At 43.0% G+C, this 27,395-nt stretch overlaps 1 protein-coding gene across 4 annotated transcripts in view; it reads right to left on the bottom strand.

Annotated features, from left to right (window-relative positions):
* MAP3K7 (mitogen-activated protein kinase kinase kinase 7) overlaps positions 1-27,395 on the bottom strand; it is a 206,528-nt gene that overhangs the window by 26,567 nt on the left and 152,566 nt on the right. For 3 of the 4 annotated variants that reach the window (XR_003855623.1, XM_029595409.1, XM_029595408.1), the window contains one exon: positions 1,605-1,719. Coding sequence is in view for 2 of the 4 variants with exons in the window: in XM_029595409.1 (XP_029451269.1) it covers positions 1,605-1,719 (115 nt within the window). In the remaining 2 variants the exon portion in view is untranslated. Of the gene's footprint in view, positions 1-1,604; positions 1,720-27,395 lie in introns of those variants that run through there. The other variant, XM_029595410.1, reaches the window with a different exon arrangement.

Here is a 27,395-nt window from a genome sequence, read left to right as displayed (position 1 = left end):
ATTTGCCGATATCTTTCAGGTGCTGCCGGGAAGCTCGGAAAGTGACTGGGGTCAGAATGAAATGGGTATGCTAGCTGCACAGCAGATCCCAGCAACAACTATCACCGCATCTTCCAATTCTCAATAAACTACCTCGTGAATTCTATCATATTCTGTGAGGGCAATTCTCCCGGTTTCAGATTCAGGAAACTTTATTGGCATGACAGTTTGCATGAGTGTTGCCAAATTCATAGGGTGATTTAAATAAAAAGAAAAAAATGTACATCATGAAATAAAATGACAGGTCCCTTTCTGTGGGTTTTCTTTTAGATGTGTGTTTCCCAATATACTAAAACAATGAATGAAAGGTATTTTATTAGGAAACCAGGGTATTCTGGGGTGTGCTGATATAAACTATCATGGCAGAGTTCTCCTGACTGGCTGTGTGGCAAAGGCGATGACATGCCTCACCAATGCTGCACATTCCCATGCTTCCCCTCACCCAGGCACTTGGTTTTCTCCTTTCAGAAGGGAGCCCAGCTCTGTCCTCCCCACCTCACCAGGAGGTAGGCCAACTCACCTGCTGCTGTGGGAAAAGGCTGCAGGCCCTTGGTGAGCAGTGCATTACTAATTCACAAAACGCAGCAGCTGCATTCCTGGTGCTCTTTGAGAGCTACGGTTTGCTCACCCCCAGAACTCATTTCCGGCCTGCTGCAAGGCTTGCTGACTGGCTTATACAGTTAATTTTTTTTCTTCTCCACTTAGATAAAATCAGAGTGAGTCCCTTGCTTTGGGATTTGTATTTACTTCATTCCTGAGCCAGGGTTTAATGTTTTTCAAAGCTCCTCTTACCCAGTCACTTCCGCTTTTCTAGAACTGGGTAAACTGGGCTGCTACCATGCTGATACTTACCAGAAGCAGGCATCATAGTGATACGTATCAATTGAAAATATATCATGAACTGAAGAGTGGACTCAAGGATGATGATTAAAATGTTGGGGGGGTGGGGAGGAAGTGTGTGACCTCTGAACTATAATAAAAGGTGCACACTTTTTATTCTCTTCCCTCTCCCTCTCCAAGGAGCATGCTAAGAAAATATTAGGACAAAAAGGAAAGGAGAACTTGGAATAAGATGAAATGAATTAGCAATAATCAGACACTTCCATTCCGAACAATCTAATACTGTTGCTTTGGCAGGGCAGGCACTATATTCATTGAGGGCAATGTGGTTATAGATCCCGAGCTGAGGGTGCACTGTAGAATACAGAGGATCTCATACCTTGCCATGGCAAAATGTGACAAGCTGGCCACATCAGAGGGTTCAGGAAATGGGCATGTACAGCAAATCCTTTCCCATGTGCAGAGCAAGGCTGAGAGACAAAAAGGTTAGTGCCACTGCAGTGCTATGTTAACACACAGTGACAGTGTGAACGCACAGCAGGGCAGTTTTAACACTGCTGAAAGTTTTCTTTCATGGGACAGGGTGACTTGGTTGGACATGTTGCTTTGAATGCAGACTCGTTTTCTCTACTTTTCTGCGCTGCAAGAAAAAGACAGGGAAACCCGAGCAGGATACTGCAATTCTGGAGCAGGAATGCTAGGCCAAAGCATGCCAAGATTAGTACCTGAGGATTCGTCAGGCGTCCAAGGAAGGCTGTGAGCTGGTTTATCGGCGGTTGGTCCCGAGGTAGTGATCATTTTCACACTAGGACTTGATGATCGACTGCTGTTTCTGCTTTCCTGCACAGATCACGAGAAAGGAGAAAATGAGAGAGTACCTTCTGTTGCCTTACAAGAGTTAGCTCAGGATACATTTCTCTATGCTACCCCCCCCCCCCCCTCCACCCGTCATCCCTCAACCTTCAATGCAAGGTAGGAAAAAAAGGACTCTCAAACGAATAGAAACAACGTCCAACTTTTTCCACAACCATCTGTCATGCCTCTGTGTATTGCTCCTAGAGGCCCAAACCAGAAGAGTTAGGGGCAGCACTATATACTTCAAAGAAGATTGTCAGCACCTTCAAGAGCTGACACTGCTAAAATACATCCTCTTCTGGGAGTACAACAGTAGGCGTCATGCAACCCCCTCAAAGAAAGCAACAATAACTCTTAACTAGGAAACTCAATTTCACTGCGATTTAGGGGTACAGAATGAGCTTTGAGACTTTGTGTATTCATTTTAAAACATTTGTTACCTGCCCTTCCTACATCCAGGGCGGGTTACAAAGCCTTGTCTCCTATACTCAGGCGGCTCAAGCATCCCACTGAGCCTATTACAGCGACTGAGTAGGGATCAAAGAGCCACCAGATACTGAGCACCGGAATTAAACTTTGGTAACTAAAACTTTGCTTCTCCAGCGGGGCAGGGACGGAGAGATGATTCTCGAGATCTGGAGCTGTACACTCCGGGGGAGGTGGGCGTGTAACTTGGTCAACATTATTCATTTATTTAAAACATCTTCTAGAACACTCCTTAGATTAAAAATCTTCTAGAACACTCCTTAGATTAAAAATCATGCTGAGCGGCGTATAGCATATAAACTTGAATTTATCAATTTGAAGATGCATCTTGAAAGGGGTCCTTCAAATCTTTAAAACTAAATTACAAATTGAAAAAATATGTATAAAATATATACACATACGTATTTACAACTGCTTATATTAGTACAACTATTCTAAACAGATTCCATAAAATACAATCATAAAACAAAAACACTTAAAAAGATCTCAGATACCATGAAAAAAAACATATCTATCTAAAAACATATACAATACACACATACAAAACATACATATACACATACTCATTCATGCACTCACAGATTCAGATGCACACACATATTGCCATTGGCAGCATTGCTTATAAAGCACTTTTGTGCAGCACCATAATAATTCTACAACTAGCTGAGCATTTGGGTTGCTGGACCCGTTGCAGCATGGATTCAGCAGGAGAAGGTCCTGTCAAACAAATCTGATTGATTTTTTTTGACCGGGTGGCTAGAGAATTGGATTGAGGAAGAGCGTTCGATGTGATTGTCTTGGATTTCAGCAAAACTTTTGATACTGTCCCATACAGGTGACTTGTGAATAAAACGAGAAGCTTGAGAACGAGTGTCAAGGTGGTGGCATGGATTACAAACTGGTTGACTGAAAGGAGACAAGAGTGTAATGCTAAATGGATTCTACTCCGAAGAGAAAACAGTGTTAAGTGGAGTGCCACAGCATTCAGTTTTGGAACCGGTTCAGTTCAATATCTTTGTGAGCAATAGTGCAGAAGAGATAGAAGGTAAAATTTGCCTATTTGCGGATGATACTAAGATCTGCAATAGAGTGGACATGCCTGAAGGAGTAGAGAGAATGAGAAAGCTTGAAGAGTGGTCGAAGACTTGGCAGCTGGGATTCAAGGCCAAGAAGTGCAGAATCATGCACCTGGTGTGCGGTAATCCAAAAGAGCTGTATCTGATGGGTCATGAAAGACTGATGTGCACGGACCAAGAGAAGGATCTTGGGGTAATAGTGTCTGGAGATCTAAAGATGGCAAAGCAATTTGACACGGCGATTGCTAAAGCCAGAAGAACTCTGGGCTGCATAGAGGAATAACCAGTAAGAAAAAAGTGGTGATAATACCCTTGTACAGATCCTTGGTGAGGCCTCACCTGGAGAACTGTGTTCAGTTTTGGAGACTGTATCTCTAAAGGGACAAAGACAGGATAGAGGCGGTCTAGAGAAGAGCGACCAAAATGGTGTGGGGTCTGTATGAGAAGACTCATGAGGAGAGACTGAAGGATCTGAATATGTATACCCTGGAAGAGAGGCGGTGCAGGGGAGATATGATACAGAGCTTCAGATACCTGAAAGGTTTTAATAATGCACAATTGACAAACCTTATCTGATGGAAAGAAATCAGTAGAGGTCACAAAATGAAATTCCAGAGAGGTGGCTCAGAACCAACGTCAGGAAATATTTCTTCACGGAGGGGTGGTGTATGCCTGGAATGCCCTTACGGAGGAGGAGGTGAAGACGAAAACAGTGAAAGAATTCAAAGGGGCATGGGATAAACAAATTACAGAATGGAAATGAAGAAAGAAATGCACGGGGGTAACTTGCTGGTGTGGCAGTTACTACCTTTAATCTTCATATTGTTGATACAACTCCATCATCGCTCTCTCTTTCAACGGCAGGGGATAAGAGGAATTGGATTCAGACAGCAACCAACAAAGGCCCCAAATTTACTGTCCGGGGAAACAAATAAGCATGGGGGTAACTTACTGATGTGGCAGTAACTACCCTTAACCAATAAGCCTGATACTTTTGATGCAACTCAACATTGCTCTCTGCTTCATGGTATTGAAACAGCAACCATCGAAGGCTTGACTTTTACGGACTGGGAATATATTAAGTATGGGGATAACCTGCATGGCACAGCGGATGCTGCATTTGGCTTGCAGGGCAGAATAGATGGATCATTTGGTTCTTTTCTGCCATCATTTCTATGTTTCTAGTGACAAGAGGTGTCAATCAGCATTATTTGGCCATCCTGGTGGATTTTCTTTATGGGAAGCCAGTGAATGGCAGAACCAGAAAAGTGGCCAATGAAAGGGCAGGTTTTCTGCTGACCACTCTCCTCCCCCTCTCCTGTGGACCTTTCCTTTTCAGAGCAGGGGCCGGTCTCAGGACTGACTGGTGTGGCAGCGGCAGCTCGCTGTGAAGGCGTGGGGGCTGGAGGCTGAATCAGTGCGTGCTCTGCTCCCAGGTCCCACCCCTTTTGGTTTCTGTAGGGGAGGTGGGGCCTGCGTGTGCAGCACACACTGGCTCAGTCTCCAGCCCCTGCAGCTTCACGATGAGCTACTGCTGGTGCTACCACAACAATCAGACTGGCTCCTGCTAGGGAAAGGAAAGATCTGCTGGGCAGGGGAGGATGGAAGTGATGTTGACTGCAGAAGGGAAGGAGAGAGAGGAATTGGGGTGGTGTGTGGAGGCATGTGGCTTTTTAAAAACATTTGGCAATTATTTACAAGGCTCATGAAGGACTCAATTCCACCTGTGCCTAGCCTAGAACCTTCCAGAATAATGCAACCACTTCTTAATTCTCTATGGCGGGGGGGGGGGGGGGGGGGGGGGCTGGGGGCAACTCCAGTCCTCATGAGTCACAACAGGCCTGGCTTCAAGAAATCCACAGTTTATGCAAATATCTCAAGCAGATTCATTGGGAATATTCTGAAAACCAGGCCTTTCTGTGGCTAAGGCCCAGAGTTGGCCACCCCTTCTCTATGGTATGGGTCTATCCCTAGCAGAGCAAACCAACATTGGAAGTTGGAAATCGCTGTGGCTGGGGTGGACATCTGGCCAAGTCCCATGGTCTTTCATTGACAGGGGACAGGATTTTATTGATTTGATTATATTCTGCTTTTTCAGGCACTTTAAAGCAAATTACATTCAGGTACTGTAGGTATTGCGCTATTCCCAGAGGACTTACAATCAGGAAGGATAACTTTCAAAATTAGTCATGTGTGCCCATATGCACGTGTATGGGTATGCACAAAGTTAGTACAGTATTTTATAACCTGTGCAAATGATATGCGCAGGTTATAAAATACAAATATATATGCATGCAAACACACTCGCATATGTAAAAACTATGAGTGACGCAAGTTGGGACTTATCTGGATAAGCAGCGGCACTTATCCAGAAACATAGAAATGACGGCAGAAAAGGACTGATGGTCCATCCAGTCTGCCCAGCAAGCTTCCCATGGTAGTATCTGCTGCTTGGTGCCGGTTACCCCATGTATCAGTCAGTGCTGCTTGACGTGCTTTGCTTATGGTCCTCACTAGAGAAGCAGTCCTGTATTTTTTTCTTAATGTCTGTGCATCAATACTCCAGACTGCAAAAAAAGTCATGGCTCGTGTTGGTTGTCTCTGAATCCAAATTTATCTTTCCTTTCAGCCCCCATCCCCCTCCTTCAAAGCAGGGAGGGATGTTGCAGTTGCATCAAAAGCATCAAGGCTTATTGATTAAGGGTAGTAATCCCATGCTTCTATAAAGGGTAGTAACCTCTGCATTGTGCTGGTTACCCTCATGCTCATCAGTTCCGCAGACTGTAAAAGTTGGGGCCCTCGATGGTTGCTGACTAAATCCAATTCCTCTTTTCCCCTGCCATTGAAGCAGAGAGCAATGGTGGAGTTGCATCAAAAGTATCAAGGTTTATAACCGACCCCTGGACCTTCCCCTAAGACACTTCATGTATTTCCTTTTCTCCTCTTAGTGCACGATTAATTTCTGAAACAAAACGACATCAACACATCATCCCTATATTTGCAGGTCTACATTGGCTTCCTATAGAGCAGGCATGACTACATTTAAACCGTTAAGCTCAGATACGTGTCCTTGGGCAAATGCACTTCTCTAAGTTTACCAGCCGCCTTGTCAGTTGTGATCATTCCAGCGGGGTATGCTTGACGTATTGTCTGTTAAATCTGCTCGCTTGTCAACTACAAGAGAGTCTGCCTTTTCTGTGGCCGTGCCGGCTCTGTGGAATTTGCTGACTGTTGATTTAAGGCTAAGTCACTGTGTTAAAATGTTCAGAATATCATTCAAAAAGTTTCTCCTGAAGCAGGCTTTTAGCTAATTAACCAGACAGTATGAGTTTGCTCAGCCAAACAGTCTCTCTATTGAGTCTATGATATATGAAACAGCATATTATTGAGCATATATAGCCTCTGTACGATGTTTTGTGATTGTTTACCGCTTGTATATATTATGATAAGTTTTTCCTTGTCCTGTTTTATGTTATGGTTTATGAATATTTTATTGTACATCGCTTAGGCTGCCAGTGTTAAGCAATTAACATTTTAATAAATTAAAAAATGAAATTAATTCCATTTATCATTGCTCTCTGTTGTCTATCACTCAGCCAGTTTCTAATACAGTCCACCACCTCCTGTTTTGCTTTACATTGAGCATTCAGGTAAAATTCAAAATGCTTAAGGCAGGACAAAATGGATACAGATAAATTGGAACTTGTTTACACCCAAGAAGTGCTTAGCCTAGCATATGAATTTATAATGGTTAATTCTTTACTATACTGAAGCTAATGAATAATCAATGAATGTGATGAAAGTATAAATATGATTTAGGAAATGAAATCTAATCCTTATAGGAAATTTAAGAAGCAGCTCTCATAGATATATAAAATGGTATTTATATCTGCGTAGTTCAGAGCTGCTTCCCCTTTTAACAATTGGCTCTATGTGCACACAATAGAATAGAATAAGAGGAAAAATTACAAAAGTTGTCTTGGTTGTATTTTTTGTTTACATCTGAGCAAAGGAGAAAACCAGGGATCTAAAGGAATAAACCCTACAGAATTGAGGACTATGTCTACAGCTCCATTACCATTTGTCTGAGGAGAGCACCTTGAAAGGAATCCAGGATCTCTCTACTTCTAACAGAGTCTGCCGATGGGATACTCCAATCCACATCCAGCAGATTAAAATCTCCCACCAATACTACTTCCCCCTTTACCACCCCTTTTTCTATATCTGAGTTCTCTATCCAGTGCTTTTGTCTCAACAGCTAATTATGCAGACTAGATATAAGTGCTATCTAGTCTTTCCAAAACAGCTCACACCACCTTCTTTCCCCAGACACTTCATTGCTTTGGTATTATTTTCAACATACAGAGATACTCCGCCCCCTTGTCTGCCAACTATCTTTCCTAAATATGTTATAATCTGATATGTTCACATCCCATTCATGGGACTCACTGAATTATGTTTCTGTGTTAGCAACAATATCAAAGTCCACCTCTACCATTATGGCGAGAAGATCCGGAATTTGCTGCATACCCTATAAGTATTTGTACTCATGGCTTTCCAATTGTTTCCCCTTGGCTTACTTATACTCTGTATAACAGGAGTGGCCAACGCCAGTACTCAAGAGTCACAAACAGGCCAGGTTTTCAGGATATCTACAATGAATATGCATGAGACAGATCTGTATACAAAAGAGGCAGTGCATGCAAATCTATCTCATGCATATTAACTGTGGATATCCTGAAAACCTGGCTTATTTGCCAAATCTATCAGCTACTGTGTGCTATCTAATTCTCTAGTTTAAATGCCTGTCAATGTATGATCTGAGTTTCTCACTTAGGACAGAAAGATGTAGGGTATCATTTGTTTCATATATGGGCCCAGCTCCCACTATATCTAAAAACTTCCTTCTCTGACGATTTCAAGATTGTTAAACAGCATGACAAAGGCAGTGGTGAAACTCAAAGGAATATTAGGATGCACAGGGAGAAGAGTTATAACGAGTAGAAATAAAAGAGGCAATACTATTTATATATAAATCACCAGTGAGACCTCATCTGTAGTATTGGGTCTAATTCTAAGATTGTATCTACTAAAGCAGCGGTTCTCAACCAGTGTGTCGCCAAGCACATGCAGGTGTGTTGCCACGCTTCCCGGTCCCCTGCTGACCCAGCTGCTCCCCCTACCCGAGTAAGAAAAGGGACTAAGAAAAGGGAAGTGATTATCCCCTTGTACAGGTCCTTGGTGAGGCCTCAACTGGAATACTGTGTTCAGTTCTGGAGACCGTATCTCCGAAGGGACAGAGACAGGATGGAGGCGGTCCAGAGAAGGGCGACCATCGAATGAGGGTCTTCATCGAATGACTTATGAGGAGAGATTGAAGAATCTAAATATGTACACCCTGGAGGAAAGGAGGAGCAGAGGTGATATGATACAGACTTTCAGATACTTGAAAGGTTTCAACGATCCAACGACAAACCTTTTCCTTTGGAAAAAAATCAGCAGAACCAGGGGTCACGATTTGAAGCTCCAGGGAGGAAGACTCAGAACTAATGTCAGGAAGTATTTCTTCACGGAGAGGGTGGTGGATGCCTGAAATGCCCTTCCGGAGGAAGTGGTGAAGACCAGAACTGTGAAGGACTTCAAAGGGGCGTGGAATAAACACTGTGGATCCATTAAAGTCTAGAGGACGTGAATGAAAAGCGGGTGGCTCACGGGAATGACGGCTACTACCTGGAGATAATACCCTTATTCAATAAGGGTATTATGTAAACCGAGGTGATGCATTGCTATACGTACCGCGGTATAGAAGAACCTATAAATAAATAAACAAACAAACAAACAAACAAACAAACAAACAAACGATTAATGCGACTCCAACATTGCTCCAAGCTTCAACGGCAAGAGGAAATGTGGAAAAAGATTTGCATTCACAAAAAGCGGGGAGTAGCTTGCTTGTTACGGCAGTTACTACCCCAAACCAAATAAGCTTGATACTTCACTTTCAATACATAACCAGCATAGCTCTCTGCTTCAATGGCAGGGGAGAAAGCCTGATACTACGTGCATATCCAGCATAGCTCTCTGCTTCTACGGCAGGGGAGAAAGTCTGATACTACGTGCATATCCAGCATAGCTCTCTGCTTCTACGGCAGGGGAGAAAGTCTGATACTTCGTGCAAATCCAGCATAGTTCTCTGCTTCAAAGGCAGGGGGAATGAAGAAAAGTGGATCTATATACAGACAACAACCAACAGGGACTGAGTCGCATAGTCTGGGTAGACAAATGGGCATGGGTGTAGCTTGCTTATTGCGGCAGTTACTACCCCTAACTAATTAAGCTAGATATTACACTTAGATGCAGCTCCAACACTGCTCTGGTGGGGGTGGAAGGGAAATAGAACCAAAGGGTTACTAAGAGCCAAGAGTAACAGATAAGTATGAGAAAAAAAAAAGAAAAAGTGCGAAGCTTGCTGGGCAGACTAGATGGGCCGTTTGGCCTTCTTCTGCCGTCATTTCTATGTTTCTATGAAATAGGTCCTCAGCCCGGGCAGAACGCAGTAGGACAGCTGGAGTCAGCAGCACCTGCATACTCTCTTCTTCCCGCCCCCTCCCCGCGGCCCGGAACACGAAGTGGTGAGAGCAGGTGCGTGCACGAGAAGAAGAGACCATGCTAGTGCGGGCAGCATCGGCCTGAAGAAGAGAAGAGAGGCATGGCCTGAAGACTGAACAGCACGGCTCAGAGCAAAACGAGGAACGTTGTCAACCCCCGTGGCTGATGGGACTCTTTTCTCCGTGAGGGCTGAAAGTGAAGGCGGTTGCTGCTGCCTTTAGGGTTGGAAGTGGAGGAGGCTGCTGCTGCTGCTAGTTCGGGGGGAGAGAGTGAGTGAATGAGCAAGCATATGTGTTTGAGACTGTGTGTGTGTGTGTGTGTGTATGTGAGTGAGACTGTGTATGTGAATGATTGAGAGCCTGTATATGTGAAAGAGAGTATGTGTGTGATTGAGAGCCTGTGAGTGAGATAGCATGAATGGAAGTGTATGATTGAGAACCTGTATGTGTAAGTTTATGATTGAAAACCTGTTTGTGTGAAAGAGTATGAGAGTGTGATTGAGGTCCTTTGTGTGTGTGAGAGATCATGTGTATGTATGATTAAGAGCCTGTGTGTATAAGTAAGAGAGAGAATGTGTGTCTGTGTGTGATTGAGAGCTGGTTTAGGTGAGGGAGCATATGAGTCTGTGATTGAGAGCCTGTGTAAATGAGAAAAAGAGAGCTAGCATGTTTGTAAGCATGTGAATGAGAGTCTGTGTGAGAGAAAAAGACAGCATGTATGTGTGTGATTGAAAGCTTGTGTGTGTAAGCGTGAAAAGACAGTCAAGCATGTATGTAAATGTGTAATTAAAAGCTTACATAAGTGAGAGAGAAAAAGTATGCGTATATGTGAGTGATTGAGAGCCAGTGAGAGAGAGAGAGAGGAGAACATTGCAAGCAAACAATCCCTCCTCCTGTTAATTCAAAACAATCTCAGGGCACCTGGATATCAAACGTTCCCAGGTATGCAGAGCAAAACATTTTTTGTATCATTTTTCATTATTGGGCCTTTGTGTCTGCTATTTTGAAATATTTTATTGATATCTAGAAATTTTCAATATGAGTTTTTAATTAATACATTTTCCATTCATCAGCTGTTTTGAAATAATCTGTTCTTTTTGTTAGTATGGTTTTGCTGCTATTGATTTTATATTTCTTGATTTATTTTATGACTGGTGATGTTTCTTTTTTTCCTTTGTTACACTGCATACAGAGACTCTGACTTGTTACATTTTCAAGTTCAGTTTTTGTCTGCATGTTTCTTTGTATGCTTTATGGTCTTTATTCTTTGTAAGGTGAGGGTCTGCACATGTAACAGAGGTATTCTGCTGGTGTTTGGTTTCTGTGTAGGGCTCTATAGTAGCCTGGCTTGTTCCGTTTTCCTAATAAGAGGTGTATTGGTGTCTTAAGGCCTGGTGTAATATTTTCAGTGTTGCCTTTTCTTAGGTAAGGTGTTTACTGTACTGGAAATTGGTGCGGGATGTTTACTATTTATGCAATCTCTGTTCAGACAGAATACGTATCTTTCCCTTAACAATAAAAATAATAGTGGGCCTTTATTTTTTTATTTCTGCCATGGATTGTAATGAGCAGTGTGTCACACATATGAGCGAGGTCTGTCAGGTGTGTCATGATGGGAAAAAGGTTGAGAACCACTGTACTAAAGGTTATATATAAAGCAGAGAAAGCTCAGAGGAGAACTATAGAAATAGCACAGAGTCTGTGTCATAGGAGATACAAACACAGAAACATAGAATATGATGGCAGATAAGGACCTCAAGATTCATCTGCTCTGCCCAGCTCCATTCCGGCTGTGATCCCTACACCCTAGTTGAGCTTTGGATTTCCCCTCACTTCTTCAGTGAACTGTATATCTCCTTCAGATGTGATACGATAGGTCATTCAAATACCTCAAACAATATAAATAATGCATAGGAAGCAAGCACTTTTCAGAGGAAAAGAAGATCTAGAATAAGATGTTACGGTTTGAGGATGAAAGGGGGTACACATAAGAGTAACTTAAGGAAATATTTCTTCACACAAAGGATGATGGCTTTGTGGCTAAGCCTCCCAAAAGAGGTGTTGAGGAAAAAGCAGAAGCTTCTTACCTGTAACAGAAGTTACCAGAGGACAGCAGGATATATATCCTCACCAGTGAGTGATATCATCTGATAGAATCCAGTGTGCAAGATTTACACAAAAGCTTCTAGAGATTTATGGCATGCTCGATTGAACATATGCTTTGCAGGGCCACCTCAGTCCTTCACAGCTATGGCAGAAAGCAAGAACAACAACTTCAAGGGGAACACAGGAAGTGCCGTGCTGGATCAGACTAATGTCCATCAAACTCAGCATTCTGTCTCTGGCAGTGGCCAGATTGGGTCACAGGTACCCAGCAGATCCCCTCAAATGCCTGGTGGCAGGGTTTGATGGCAAGCAACTTCTGCTTTCTCCTAAGATGAGCAGGATGATTAATCCTTATCAGTGGGGATTCAAAAAGGAAAATACAACCAGTCAATTTTCTTTCCTTTTCCATTTTTCTCTTTTTTTCAAGAAGGGTGACCTGGAAAAAAAGGATAATGGGCCCTAGGGGAGGATAGAGTTGGGGTCTATACCTCAAACAGACTCCACAGGACATATTGACTAAACCTACTATTGTGTCCAGAGTCCCTATTCAAATGGTGAGATGGGAATATTTAGCTACAGGGTGGCCCATGGAAAATGCACTGGTATTGGAGGCAGGCTTTGAAAAATCTCCTCCATTTGGTCAATCTTAGATGGACCCACTGATGCCATGAGCCTTGACACACCTTACCAGAGTTAGGCCTGCCTGGGTATAACAGAAGGTGATGCAATCTGTTAGCCTAATGGTCAGGGTATGCTTAGCAATGGCACATCCAGATATTTTAGTGTCAAAGGAAACAAAAAGCTGGATGGTCTTTCTAACTGCTACAATCTGCTCCAGATACAAGACCGAGGCTCTTTTGCAATCCACTCTGCAGCTCTGGTTCAGTTTTGTGGATATGTGGCCTGGGGAAGAATATCAGAAGGACAATTGACTGGTTAGTACTAATTTAGGAAGGAACTTAGGAAGCATACACAGAACCACAAAATTACTAGGGTCTGGAGTTTACTGACTACACGCCAAAGTGACTGCCACAAAAACATGACCTTCTAAGTCAGATTCGTCAGCTCACAGGAATCTAGTGGCTGAATATCATCCATAAAGAGACGGCACTCAACATTGAAGGCCTGAATGAGGTTGCATATCGGACTGCTGCAATTTTTTATTCAATGGCATCTCCCTATACAAATCAAAATGCCACCAGCTCCTACAAAATATACAGCAGCAAGAATCCTAGTAAGAGCAAATGCATTGGACCACATAAAATCTATTCTCTCTCAACTACACTGGCTATCAATAGAGAGCAGAATCAAATTCAAAATACTCTGATTTGTCTTCAACTGCATGAACAAACAGGTCCTAGGATATCTCTCGCAACTCCTCCTCCCTTATGCCTCCAAGAGAGAACTCAGATTTTCCCAACTGGCTCTACTTTGTACCCCGCCTCTGCTAGAGTGTCCTGCACCAGACTTTACGCACCAAAGATCTGGAACATGCTTCCATTATCCCTATGCTTGGAGCCCAGATACCTCACCTTCATGAAGAAAGCTAAAGCATAGCCTTTTAGCCAAGCATTCCCAACAGAGACTTCCTGTCCATCAACCTAGTTCCCACAGAAGTATTACTATTTCTATAGCAACAACAAAAGAGCCTAATATGAATCTGTCTTTAAATATAGAGATCCTCAACCAATATTATTTGTTGATCTAACACTATTGTAACCTACTTTAAATTTATTGTAATCTGCTTTGAGACCATTCCTGGTAAAAAGCGGACTATCAAATGCCAATAAATAAAATTATAATAATGTGATTGTCTGCCAACATCATTGGGATAATCCTTTCCTGTGGAAGAAAAGCTTTTGCCGAAGTCACGTTCGGCAGAGCTCCTTTAAATTCCAGTTCAGATGATGGGCTCCAATGCGACTTGGGGAAATTTATGATAAATCCACCAATTCCATTACCTGGATGGTTTTACTCATTGGTCCTATAGCACCTCTTCGAGATGTGCCCTTAGCCAATCATTCAGGTGGGGAAATATGTGCACCCCCAATTTGCAGAGATGCGCAGCCACAATTGCAAAACACTTTGGGCCTGATTTTCAAAGAGATACACATGTAAATTCAGCATATACACATGCAAGTATAGTGTACGTGTATACGCTATTTTGCAAACATCATGAGCATGCATGTACTTACAGTACTGCACGTAAATGTTAACAGGGGGAAAAAAAGCTGCACTTTAGGGGCATTCCAGGGATTCAGAAGTACATGCACAAGTTGGCATTTTATAAGTGCATACTTTACAAAGCTTGTCCATATGCATTTATGCCTTCTAATTGAGTTGTGTAACTGAAATCTTTTCTCTGCAGCTTTTGGGTGGAGTGCTGGAGGATCTAGGTAAACTGATGAATTCAAGTACTGCATAAGTATAAGTGTCATCTGCGAATACTTTCCAAAATACATACCTTAGCATATAACTTACACATGCATTACAAATATATATGTAAAATGTAACCACATACTTTTTAAAAATAGGTAAAGTATGCATCTCCTTGCATTACAAAAATATGCACATATGGATATATATGCATACTTTTTGGGCAGATAAACATGGAGGACAATATTCAAAATCATTTAGATGGATAACTCAAAAGTTATCCTTTTAAATGGCAGCTTTTAAAATATTGGGTTACTTATCTGGCTAAATTATAGCTGGATAAGTCATTATCTCAACCCTCATTTGTATCTCTCATCTAATTTATGTACCGTTGTGATCTTGTGATTCTCACATGAAACGACGGTATTAAAAACCTAAATAAATAAATAAAATATCTAGCTATATGTTAGCTGGATAAAAAAAAATGACATTTCAGGGTTGGCCTATTCTGGCTAAAAGCCAATATTCAGTTGAAACCAGCTAAGTTAGACAGAAAACTTTAGACCTGCTTTAGAGTAGATCTAAAGTTACCTAACCTTGTGTGGCTGCATAACCTGCCACTTAACTGGATATTTTCAAAGATATAAGGTTAAGTGGCACTGTCAAAATTAAAAAAAACCCTGCCTTTCAGGCCTGCAACCCGATTCCTGACCTCCTCTCCAAGATCTTAGACATGCCCTGCTGGACCGCGTACCCCCTTCTCCCCCAAACCCTACCTAATACACAAGATAGCGCCCCATGTCAAACCCTCCCCCTTCCCATTTATTTTTAAATTTAAGAATTGCCTCTCTCCTGCTCTTCCCCTACCCACAGCTCTGGTTGGTATGCACACAGCCCCCCCACAACAAGAAATGGTCAGCCAGGGGTGAGGCAGGGACCTACTCGCTTCCAGTGAAGCTTTGATAGAAAGCACTGGAAGCATAAGTTACCCTCACAGCTTATGCTTCCAATGTAACTGCTTTCTGAGCAGCGCTGGAAGCATTAACAGAAAGGTAGCTTATGCTTCCAATGTTTCTCTATCAGAGCTGCTCGGGAAGTGCCAAAAGTGAATAAGTACCACCTAACTCGCTCCTGGCTGGACATTTCTTGGCCTTGGGGGGGAGTGGCTTTGAAGACATCTGGTTAAGAGGCAGATTTACAAGGCTGGATAATTAAAAAAGCTAACCGGTTATATTGAAACAAAGCTGGTCAGGTTTTTAAGCTATCCAGTTACATGTAGCCAGATAACTTCAGGTAAGTATATTCAGCGGGATGTTTATCCTGCTGGATTCAGGGACAAGTTATCTGACTAACTTTAGCCAGATAATTTGTCCACTTGCTAGCTTACCAATGTCAGGAAATATTTCTTCACAGAGAGGGTGGTAGATGTCTGGAATACCTTCCCGGAAGAGGCGGTAAGGATGAAAACAGTAAATGAACTAAAAAAGGCATGGGATAAAGACTGTGGATCCCTAAACATTAGAAGCTGGAAATGAAGAAAAGGGTGCATGGTGGTAACCTGCACTGAGCGGCAGCTACTACCCCCTAACAGAAGGCATGGGTATTATTACCAATAACCTTGATATTTTTGATGCAACTGGAATATCACACTCTGCTTTGACGGTGGGGGGGAAAAAGGGGAATTGGAGTCAGATGACAGCCAATGCTGGCCCCTGACTTTTACGGTCCGGGGTATTGATACACAGACATCAAGGAAACAATATAGAACTGCTTCTATGGCCAAGCCCAAAAGCAAAGTTAGTTCAAGAAGCATTGTCTGAATTATCAAGAAGGCTGCTCAACCCGTAAAAATGTTGCTAGCAGTAATGTTTTGTATGGGTTTGACAGCTGCTTGGTTTTGATTGTAAATCTTACTACCCTGATCATAAGACTTGGGTGTAACCTGCACAGAGCGGCAGTTACCACCATAAGAAACTTGCTGAGCACTTTGGATGGACCATTTTCTCTTCTTCTACTGTCATTAATATGTTATGTTAATGTATATGGACCTCGTGGTATTTTAAAAACTGTGTTGCTCCTGCCATAGTTTATAATATATCACTTTAACTTTAGATGTGCAGACTTAGGCAAACTGATGAAAATTACCCTATCTGTGAACACCCATGGTGCTGATGCAGGTGATGTTGGAAATAGTATTTCCCTACTATAAAATCAATCAGAGATGTTTCCTGTGACCAGAGAATATCTTTAGATGGATGTATGCATCCCTTAGATCTAGAGAGCATTGTCAGGTCCCTTGGTGAGAAATGCACTTGTCTGTTGGGGTCTAAAGTACGATACACTTCAGTTCCTCTATGAAACTTTCTTCCCCAATACACTGGAAATTAACACTGGTGTGGTTGCACCTCATGTCAAGGCTCCTCTGAGAACCAGCGTAATGGCTCCTCCACTGGATACCTTTTAGAATCTCCAGTAAGAGTTGGACCTCAGTCTGTAAAGCTACCAGTGCCTGACATCTTGTGGTCCAGAGTCACATTCATCCTTCTGTCCAGTTCTTCCCTGAAAACTGATGATGGAGATATTGCATGGGAAGCAGAAGGAATAGAAACATTTTCCTGAGTCACTTGTGGAAAATTAGTGGTTGGCATCTGGACCCTTGAAAGTTGTTAGAATTCCCAAGAATGATGCAAGCTTGAGTTGCCCTTCTTACGGGAATGTTTCAGGGGGATTTAAGGCAGGAGCCAGAAAGTCCTTGTTACCAGCATCTTGCACAAAAACGGAAACAGACTATGATTCTTGGCCTTCATTTGATGTTCATCCAGAGTTTCTTGATGTTGGAACCCTTCACTTTCTTTGGGAGAGAGTTAAATGAAGACCTATCTCCCTGGCCCTTACAAGCGCTTGATGTTGAGGGGGATCCATAACTTCCCAATGTCTATGCATCTCCTGGCTCCCTTGATACTGATGGGCCAGACAGAACTCTCCTGAAGAGCTTTTCCATCAACTTTCATTCGAAACAATGTCCTCTAGGGGTCATCCTTTTTCACGTGGAACACCCCAAGATGTTATGGTTCTTCCCAAGGCAAAGAAAACATATCATGGGGATCAGCGATAGATATGTGTTCATATCAGGGGCACTTGTTGAACCTGTTGGCCTTCTTCACCTTCTGGGATATTGGCTGAAAAACTAACAAAACTAAATCAAATAGCTTGATTGTAACAAAACTACGACCAATGCACCTCAAAGCACCAGATATTAGTGCACTCGGCAGATGACTAAAAATAAAAAAAACAAACTCGATCAACCAACCTACTTAATGAGATTAAGAGTGATGGAACTGAGTGAATCACAAGGCCCTGTGTAGGAATACAGTATTTTAAATAACTTTTTTCTGGGAGCACAAGAGAGAGAATTGCAACTGTGGGGCTTCATGAAAAGAATGAAGACTGAGGTGATGTGATGTGGCCCCTATATTGCTGTGACTGTTCTTTCCCTGCTCAGTCTGCGCTGGGGGGGGGGGGGGGGGGCAGAAGGAGATGAGTCAAGGAGTGTGTGTGTGTCGCAATATATCTCAAGTAATGAATCCCTTTGAGTCCCGCTATGCCTGTCTGGCATGTATATGTGAGGGGTATGGGGGTCTCAGAGAGGAATTTTGACATGCAGACAAAAATCATTAAATGAAAAGAAAAATCTTTCCAGGGCTTGTCTGTCACTACAAACACACTCTTCCCCCCTCCACCCAATGCATGTGGCTGTGGCCTTTAAGGGGAAGCTAAGGATGTGCAGATAAAACCATGAAAACAAAGAAAGCTAATTTTTTTGTGTTGTTTCTTCATTAGCAAAGTAATAATTCAGAACTTATATCTTCCCAGATTTATATCCTGGCTGCACTGCCTGCAAAATCTCACTCGTTGGCCTTCAGTTTTACCCACTGGCACATTAAACGTCAAAGGGACCACCCTTGGTATCTTTGCATAAACCTTTAGTTATAATAATCCAATCCGTGTCTGTGGAATTTCATTTATGAGACTCCATACATACAAAATGCGATTACTGTTACTAAAGGTTTCTGATCAGCAGTCAGGAGATTAAAAACGACACAGCCCTTATGGATAAACTTGGTCATAAGTAACATTCTGAGATGAAGAATAAACCAAGAGAAGTACAGAAAATATGAGAAGAGTATATCTAAAATTAAATTTCCAATGCCATATAATCAGGGCACCTTGTCTCCTGTGATGCTGTGGGAAGGGCCACAAAATTTGCCCCTTTCTTTGGAATTTACTAATCCCCACAGAAGTGCCACACGAGAGGAAGGGCTGAACTGGGCAGAGGAAGCAGGGACTGCATATCTGCGCATTTAGTCAGTCCCCTAGCTAATTGCCCCCCCCACACACACACTGACAGGGTGGCAGAAAGAGAAGGATCGGAGCTGCAGGGTGTCATCTCCTCCTCTGCTGATGAAGCCTAACTGCTGCCTTGAATATGAAGCAATGCAGTACCGAGTAAGACTCAAAGCAGCAATCAGGCCACAGGTGACAGAGGAGGAGGAGGAGGGAGGATGGGAGAGGGTTGTGTGAAAGAGGAGCTAGGGAAAGGATGGGTGGGTGTGTCTGTGTATGGGGGATACAAAGGCATAGAAAGAAGACTGTGGTTTGAGAGAGGACTGTAGACCCCTGCGTAGGTCTGCCTCTTTATCTGGGTGTGGTGTTGACCTGTTGTCATTCTATTGTAGGGTGAATTTCTCTGGGTGTGGTGTATTTATTTATTTATTTAAAAGAATTTATATACCACTTTATAAAATTAGTTTTTTGTCAAAGTGGTTTACAGTAGTAAAAAAAAAATAATAAAAAGAAATAAAAAGAAAAGATAATGAATAAATAAAATTAAAAGTACATAAAATTACTTATTAGCTGGAGGAAATTCCAGCTAGAAATAAACAAGTATTTACTAAAGTAAATAAAAAATAAAACTGTTGCCGTGGAACTTTACTAATAATATGGGAGGAAGGGAAGAAGGTAAAGAAGTGACAAAGTGAGTCCGTAAGCTAGGGAACAGATGGGAAACAAGAGGAAGGGAAGGGAAGTGAGATGAAAATGAAATGAAAAGTATGATAGTGACTGTAAATGAAGTGGTGGAGAGGAGTTTATGTTTGTTCTGGAGTAAGTGTTTTAAATGCTAATTGGTGTAGGTCTCTTTGGTGTAGGTCTCTTTGGGCCAGTCTGCCTGTGTCTTTCTCTCTCTCTGGTGTGGTGCATGTGTCCGTGTGGATGGACATGGCCTATCTTTCTGTGAGTAGGTATGGAGTATCAGTCTCTGTGTGTCTGGATGTGCTTCTCTGTTTACCTCGCTGTCTCGTGATGCGCAGTACATGTGCCTGGATGTGGTATGTAGGTATCCCTCTGTATTTATCTAAGTGTGCCTAGTGTTTCTGTACCTGTCTTTGTTAGTCTGTCTGTCTCTCTCTGCTTTTCTGTGCCAGTCTGGATGTGGTGTGGTATTTGCCTCTCTTTCAGGCCGATACAATACAGACGCGGTAAAAAAGTGCATCCATTTCAGGCGCCCGCTCTTTTAATATGCACACAACCCGCTTTCTTAGACACGCGATACAGTATTCAAATAAGACACAAATCACGCCGCCGCCAAAAAAGTATGCGGGGTCAAAAATAGCATCCATAACGCTACTGGTTTTACTGTATCATATGTCCATACAGTATCTCGTGTGCGCTTGTGAATGTGTGAAACGTCGGCCAAAGGGCATACATGTCAGATAAAATAATAACAAATAAGAGTTTCCCCATTTAACATTTATCATAGCTATCTCTCATAGCTCGCCCACCATGATGCCATGCTGCGCATCATAATCCTGCCTGGGAGGTATATAAATCGCTGCTCGGAGTAAGACTGTCCTTTTCTATTCGGTTCAAATTGGGTCAGTATTATATACAAACTGGTGTGAACTGGTGCCTTGCATATTACAGCAATAGGAGGATCAACATCGGCATCCCTTAAATTTCAACAAGTAAGAGACACAGTCATGGGCACTCCTTTCCCTGGGCCATCATATGGCTCCAGCGGTCCAGCACAGGCGTGTAACAGACGCTCGAAGTCATGGATGTCCAGGAACGAAGTGGGAACCTCCATGCTCAGGGGCCCTGCTACTTTTCCGGGCGCTTATGGCTTGGGCGGTCCGGCATGGGCCCGCAACAGACGCTCGGAGTCATGGACATCCAGGAAAGAAGCGGGGACCCTCCATGCGTGGCCCTCCACGCGTGGCCGCCCATTACGGGCCTCTAGTTGGTCGGCAAGTTATGTTCTTGCTGTCCATGTGCCCTGCTTCTTTGTACTGACCATTAACTGCATGTACCAGTGTCTGTTAATACAAGCCACGCGGCCAGTATTGTTCCCCTTTCATTAATTTCATTTTTTCTCATACGTTCATGCTGTCCATGAGTAAATCTTCCCCCACTGTGCTCTGTCGAATGACATCACCCACTGGTCAGGCTGCTTTTCCCCTCAGAGAAAAACAAACAAAAGGATATAGGAATTCACAAAGGCATGGGATAAGCACAAAAAGATCAGTGGCGGTGTATGTGGAAAGCCAGAGATCAGCCAGGGTCTGCAGTATTACCGCAGAAAAGGCAAACAAAGACTGGATGGGCTTTGTGGTTAACAACGGTCATCATGGTCTACGGCTGCGTGAAGACTGAAATACCGAAGGGGAGGGAAGCAGGGAAGGAATGCACTGAGGTTTCCATCCCTACAGCCTTTTCTCCTGTAGCAAGAACAGAATCAAATAATTATTTTAGTATAGGAAATTTGGTTTTGAAAACGTCTTCTTTAATGCCCTGATTCTAATAGAACTTGGTACACTTTCACACTGTTTTCAAGCTAGGTGGGTTTATAATAGAATCTTAAAGGCAAAATCCCCAGTACAAGCAGAGAGATAAAATCCCTCAGGACTTATGAAGAAACCATTCACCTGAGAACAATCGCAAACAATGCACCAAAGAAATATCAGCCATAAAGAGTATTAATTATTAAATGCAGAACAAAATAGGCTAAATTTTAGTGGCTTTCCAAAACTGGAAAAGAGAAATTGACTGAATGTCCCTGGGAAGATGGTGCAGCTACAAACAAAAGAATACCCTCTCTTTCGTGTACTCGCTAAATTTCCTTCTTTTAACGAAGGGACATTCAGCAGAGTCTCCAATTCGGACCTGAAAAGATCAACCTGGCTCTTTTACCTCACCATTCAGTCATTTAGGGAGAAGACCCTGTGCCATTTGGCGAGTCATTTTGTAACAGCCTGCATAAATTAGATGACAAATACATGCACATGTTCGGACTTTCTCTTTTGAAAATTATCTTCCCCTCACACAAAAAAAAAACTACCTGCAAACAATCATGTCTGCTAAACTGTGCGCAGACATTCCTGTGGAAAGTTTATGCGTACGCTTTTGAAAATGCAAACGTACACACAGAGGCACAAACACTGTCCCCAGGCAACACCTCCATTGAGCCTGAATAGTCTTGTGTGCGAATGAGAAACAGACTTCCAAGTTTACTCGCATATTGGGTGGGCAATTTTGTAAAAGGTCATTTCTGCACATAACACAGAGTTTTGCCCTCAGAAGTCCCTTCGAAAATTACCCTCCTCTTCCCTTGAAGGTCAAGGTTCATCCCTTAAACTGAGTTCTAAACAGAATAGGTAACCAGTGGAGTTTATTTAATAACGGTGTAATGTGATCTCTCTACTGAGCAGCCGTCTGGACAAGTTGCAGTTGCTTCAAACTCTGTAGAGGCGGATCAATATACAACGCATTCCAGTAGTCTAGCTATGTTATGAGGGCCTAGACCACCGCCCTCAGAGCTGCGTTTGATGAAAAAGGGCCAAGGTGGTAAAATGAGATCTTGGTGACCATCATGGTTTGGGGGCTCCTTTGTTTGGGGAGCTGTCAATGATTATTTCCAGACTTTTTAACCTGCAAACTCGGAAAGATGAGGACTCCGTCTAAATAGCCAGAAGGACGTGATACCGAAGTCAAGGATTTGCTTACCCATAACATCTCAGTCTTCTGAGGGTTCAGCATTAACATGCTGGATTTTATCCAGCCAGACACTAGACATGCTATTATTTTAGTCTTTCTACCGCTGCTGCTCTGTTTGGCTTGAGAGGTAAACACAGTTGCATATCATCTGCGCAGATGTAACGTTTTATCCCTAGACTATGCAGAACAGATCCAAAGGGTTGTAAAAGTAGATGTTAAATAAGGCTGGCGGTAACTGTGACTTCTGAGGGGACTCCACAATCCAGCTGCCAAGGGAGGGAGGAACAGGACCCTGCTGGTAAAGAATGACTGAAACCACTCCCAGGCAACACCTTTGATAACCCAATGTTTGTGAAACACCCGATGTGGCATCAAAAGCTGCTCACATTCAGGTACATCTGCTTCCCCAGCATAACCCAGTAGAGTCTGGGAGTTAAGGCAAACCATTAATTTAAAAAGGCATTTTGGGCAATTATTTGTCTCTGAAAAAACAGAAGAAACAAGGGATTTTTTTTGCCATCGTAACTGTTCATCTATACATTCTTCAATGATCTAGAAAGGCAGCTTTGGAAGCTTGATCTTTGTTTTTGCCAAGATCTTTCCAACTTGGCTACTGGCATACTAAGGGGAAGCTTGCAAAGGAGATAGAAAATAAGCTTTTCAAGGAGGTATTTTATCAACTACTTTCAGCTTCTGATTTCAACTATGGTGGTGGATGCCTGGAATGCCCTTCCGGAGGAAGTGGTGAAGACTAAAACTGTGAAGGATTTCAAAGGGGCGTGGGATAAACACTGTGGATCCATAAAGGCTAGAGGATGGGAATGAAGAGTAGAGCCATGGGGGTGGCTTGCTGGAGTGGAGGCTACTACCTGGTGACTACTACCCTTACTCAATAAACCTTCACACGGTTAATGCAACTCCAACATTGCTCTCTGCTTCAATGGCAAGGGGAAATGTGGAAAAGAGGATTTGCATTCAGACAACAACCAACAAGGACTGAACTACACCGTCTGGGTAAACAAATAAGCATGGGGGTAGCTTGCTTATTGCAGCGGTTACTACCCTAAACCAATTAAGCCTGATACATCACTTTGAATGTATATATAGCATTGCTCTCTACTTCAAAGGCAGGGAGAAATGTGAAAAAGAGGATTTACATTCAGACAACATCCAACGAGGCATGGATCTGTGCAGTCTGGGTAAACAAGCATCGGGGTAATTTGCTTGTTGCAGCGGTTACTACCTGTAACCATTAAGCCTTATGCTCACCTTTGATGCAACTCCAACATTACTCTCTGCATCAATGGCAGGGGGTGTCAGGAAATTCGAATAAAACAGTTACCAACAAAGGCCCTGAACTTGGTGGTCGAAGAAACAGATAAGTATGGGAAAATAAGTGTGGGGGCTTGCTGGGCAGATTGGATGGGCCAATTAGTCTTTTTCTGTCGTCATTTCTATGTTTCTATATCCCAAACACAGAAATGCCAGTAAACGTCAAGTCAAAGAGGCCGATATTTAAAAAAATCTGAGGGGTCAATATTCAAAGGGTTTGTCCGAGTAACTTTTCAGTTTACCCAGACAAAACCCGAGATTTGATTTTTTTCTCCCGCTGTCTGTCTCCCACATACAATTTAGCTGGAATCTGGTTGGAAGAATACCTTTCCTTACATTTCCCGGATAACTTTCACTGCACAACTAAACAGGGTATATTCAGCAGAACGCTTATCCAGGTATGTTCTGCTGAACATCTCATTTTTCTTGGGTGGAGTCACCGCCAAGCAATTAGAGCAGCAGGATGTGTACCAGGGAAGCCAGGGTTCAAATCCCACTGGCACACCTTGTCAAGCCACGTCACCCTCCATTGCCTCAGGAACAAACTCAGGGCCTCATTCACCAAGCTGCATTAGGCCATTTACTGTGTGGTATTAGAAATACCGTGCATTATTCTGGCCCCTGCGCTGCATGTATTTAAATAAGCTGATTAGCATGCAAATATGTGCTAATCAGCTCATTACTACTCTAAACTATACAAAACAAATAATGCGGCTTCTGAAAAAATTGCAAGCCACGTTATTTGATTTGAAGTAGCTACAACTCCTGATAATCCTAGGGCCTAGCCTTAAAAGGGGCCATTTGGTCCCGAATCCCCCCCCAAAGAGTTCCATAAATACCCTGAGGGTCTGCATAGACTCCCTGTTGCCCTCCCCCACTGCCCTTAGAGACAGCTGTAGTACAAAGAAAAAATAAAACATTTTTTTCAAAAGTGGTCCCAGCCCTCCCTTTCCCCTTCAACATAAAAATCTGGCCCTGGAGGCCAGGACTACCACCCTAGCCCGCCCTGCAAACCCCCCCTCACTCACATATTCGTCCCTGGTTAGGTCCAGTGGAGGCCTGGGAGTGCTCCTTTGATTCTGGGGCTGGAAAGGGCCACTTTTCAAAATGGCTCCGGCTGGTCTTTTGACCCTATGTTCTAGTGAATGAGCCATGTAGATGGAGAACCCTCTGGGGTCAGGGAAATACCTACAGTACCTGAATGTAATCCACTTTGAAGTGGTTGATCAGTCTCAAAAGGCGGACAATAAATAAAATATTAAATTAAAAAAAATATATCAACCTCATAGAGCCTAAATTTAGCCAGCTAATTCGGAGGTCTATGTTTTTAGGTGAAAATGCACCTAAATTTAGACCAACTATTCATTTTCCCAGATTTCGGATCCGAAGTTCGGTGCCTGGCGTTAGAAAGAAATGCTAAGCACCTAACATTCCTCTCAGCCCTTGCAGTCACCCGCTTTTTACAGCCCTAAATTTAGGAGCCTATTGAAATTAGGAATCTAATATTTAGGATCTCAGTCCTATTAAATTGTCAAAAGAACCAATTTAGCATCTTAACTCCCTTTGAAATTTAGCCTCAAAGTCATCTAAAACTTCAATTAGAAGTAAGTTTTCTTTTAGAGAGAAACGTCTGAGTCTGCTTTCCAGCCAGTTTAGTTGAAAACTGGTAATAAAGTGATCAGCTCGGGATATTTCTTCTAGATCTGGATCCAGCAGCCTTGGTGACTGCAGTGGGTCTGAGTGGAAAACCAAATCAAGTGTATGGCCCACAATGGGTGTTGGGGCTTTCCACCAATTGGGAAAATCCCAGGGCTCTAATTGAGGAAACAGAATCCAGAGCTGTGTCACTGAGATTAGTATCCAGGTGAATATTAAAATCACCAAGGACAACGATGGCAGGCAATTTCAAAGCAATACCTATTAGATCTACCAGATCGGGAGATGCAGTGCCCGACTCGCACGGAGCACATCAGATCAAGGGCAGAGCTCAAGTTAAATAATCACTTTTTACTAGCAGACATTACGATCCATCAGGTTGGTAAGTGGCCACTTTAACCAAAGAAATAAAGTACAAGAGGCGAGCATTTTGCAGGAGAAAGGGGGAATACAAGGCTGAAAGGGGGCAAATGCAGAAGTAAGGAAATATTTCTTCACAGAAAGACTGATGGAGATGTGGAACACCTTCCAAACGGAGAGGGTGAAGGCTAAACAATTTGAAATCAAGATAGCCTGGGATAAGCATAGAGAATCCTTAGCTGTGGGGATGCAATGGGAAAAAAAAAACAGGAAAGTAAAATAGGCAGACCAGATGGGCCTTATAGGGGTTTTTTTTTCCGGCTGTCATTGTCTGTGTTTCTGTGAGTCCACAAACTTTCTGGGTTAAAGGAATAGTCAAAATGCCCTGGCAGAGCAGCCACACAGTAGGTTAGATACCTCTCCTTTTTCCCCCAGTATTGGCTGTGGGGAAGCACAGCTGGTGCCCGAAGCAGACTGGTGGCACACACCAGTATGATTTATAACTGGTGCTGAAATGCATTTATGGGCCGTAGTGGACCACTTTCCAACACTTCTATTAGCTGCTATAGATGGAAGCCTACTCCAGCATTCATAAACAAAGGCAAGTGCCTCCCTTCCAGCATCCAACAAGCAGTCCTGCAATTTGCAGCAATTAGTCTGGTTTCTGCATCCTACTATATGCATTTCCAAAAGCTATCATTTTCTTAGTAAACAACAATTCTTTCAATACGCCCAGTGGAAAAGACAGAGTGAAACAGGGCAAATGGATGCACATTTCCTAGTTTAAAGCTGAGTGACCGAGTACTTTGGTTGTTTAAGGCATGCCCTTAACTTCTGGTGGGGAAGGGGAAAAATACTTGGGACCTGATGTATTAAGATCTTTCCCTGTCAGCACAGAAGGGGAGGAAACCCTCAGTACAGCAAGTCCACTGCAGTCTCAACAGTACCCCTGGGTTGGCTGATTTAAGCAAAGGCACTGCCTGTGAATGAAACGCCACCTGCTGCTATTCTTGGTCCAAGGAGCTACATCCGGATGTGGGCAGCAGAAGGCGGCTGAATGAGAGGGTGGGAATCCACAAATTGCTGCACAAAGCTCAGGGGTGCAAGAGAACCAGACGATGAACGCGATACAGGCTTTAGCATAAAGGTATACGCGATTGGTTTATGATTACTGCCAAGTGCAAAAGGGGCAAATGAGAGAATAGACTATGATGGCAGTGGATAACTGCAAAGCCCAGCCAGTCTGCTCATTACCACATCCTCCAGCAAAACCAAAGGCCCTCCCCCTCTGTCTCTGGCTTTATCTTTGCTTCCTCACTACTAAGGAACATAAGAACATAAGAAATTGCCATGTTGGGTTAGACCAAGGGTCCATCAAGCCCAGCATCCTGTTTCCAACAGAGGCCAAACCAGGCCACAAGAACCTGGCAATTACCCAAACACTAAGAAGATCCCATGCTAATGATGCAATTAATAGCAGTGGCTATTCCCTAAGTAAACTTGATTAATAACAGTTAAAGGACTTCTCTTTTGTACTTGTCCCAGGCTTTAATTCTATTATTCATTCCCCCCCCCCCCCACCAAAAAAAAATAGCCTCTACTGGGAGGC

Source organism: Rhinatrema bivittatum, chromosome 3 (assembly GCF_901001135.1).
Source record: "Rhinatrema bivittatum chromosome 3, aRhiBiv1.1, whole genome shotgun sequence".
Taxonomy (NCBI): Eukaryota; Metazoa; Chordata; class Amphibia; order Gymnophiona; family Rhinatrematidae; genus Rhinatrema; species Rhinatrema bivittatum.
This window is presented reverse-complemented; position numbering and strand designations above follow the sequence as displayed.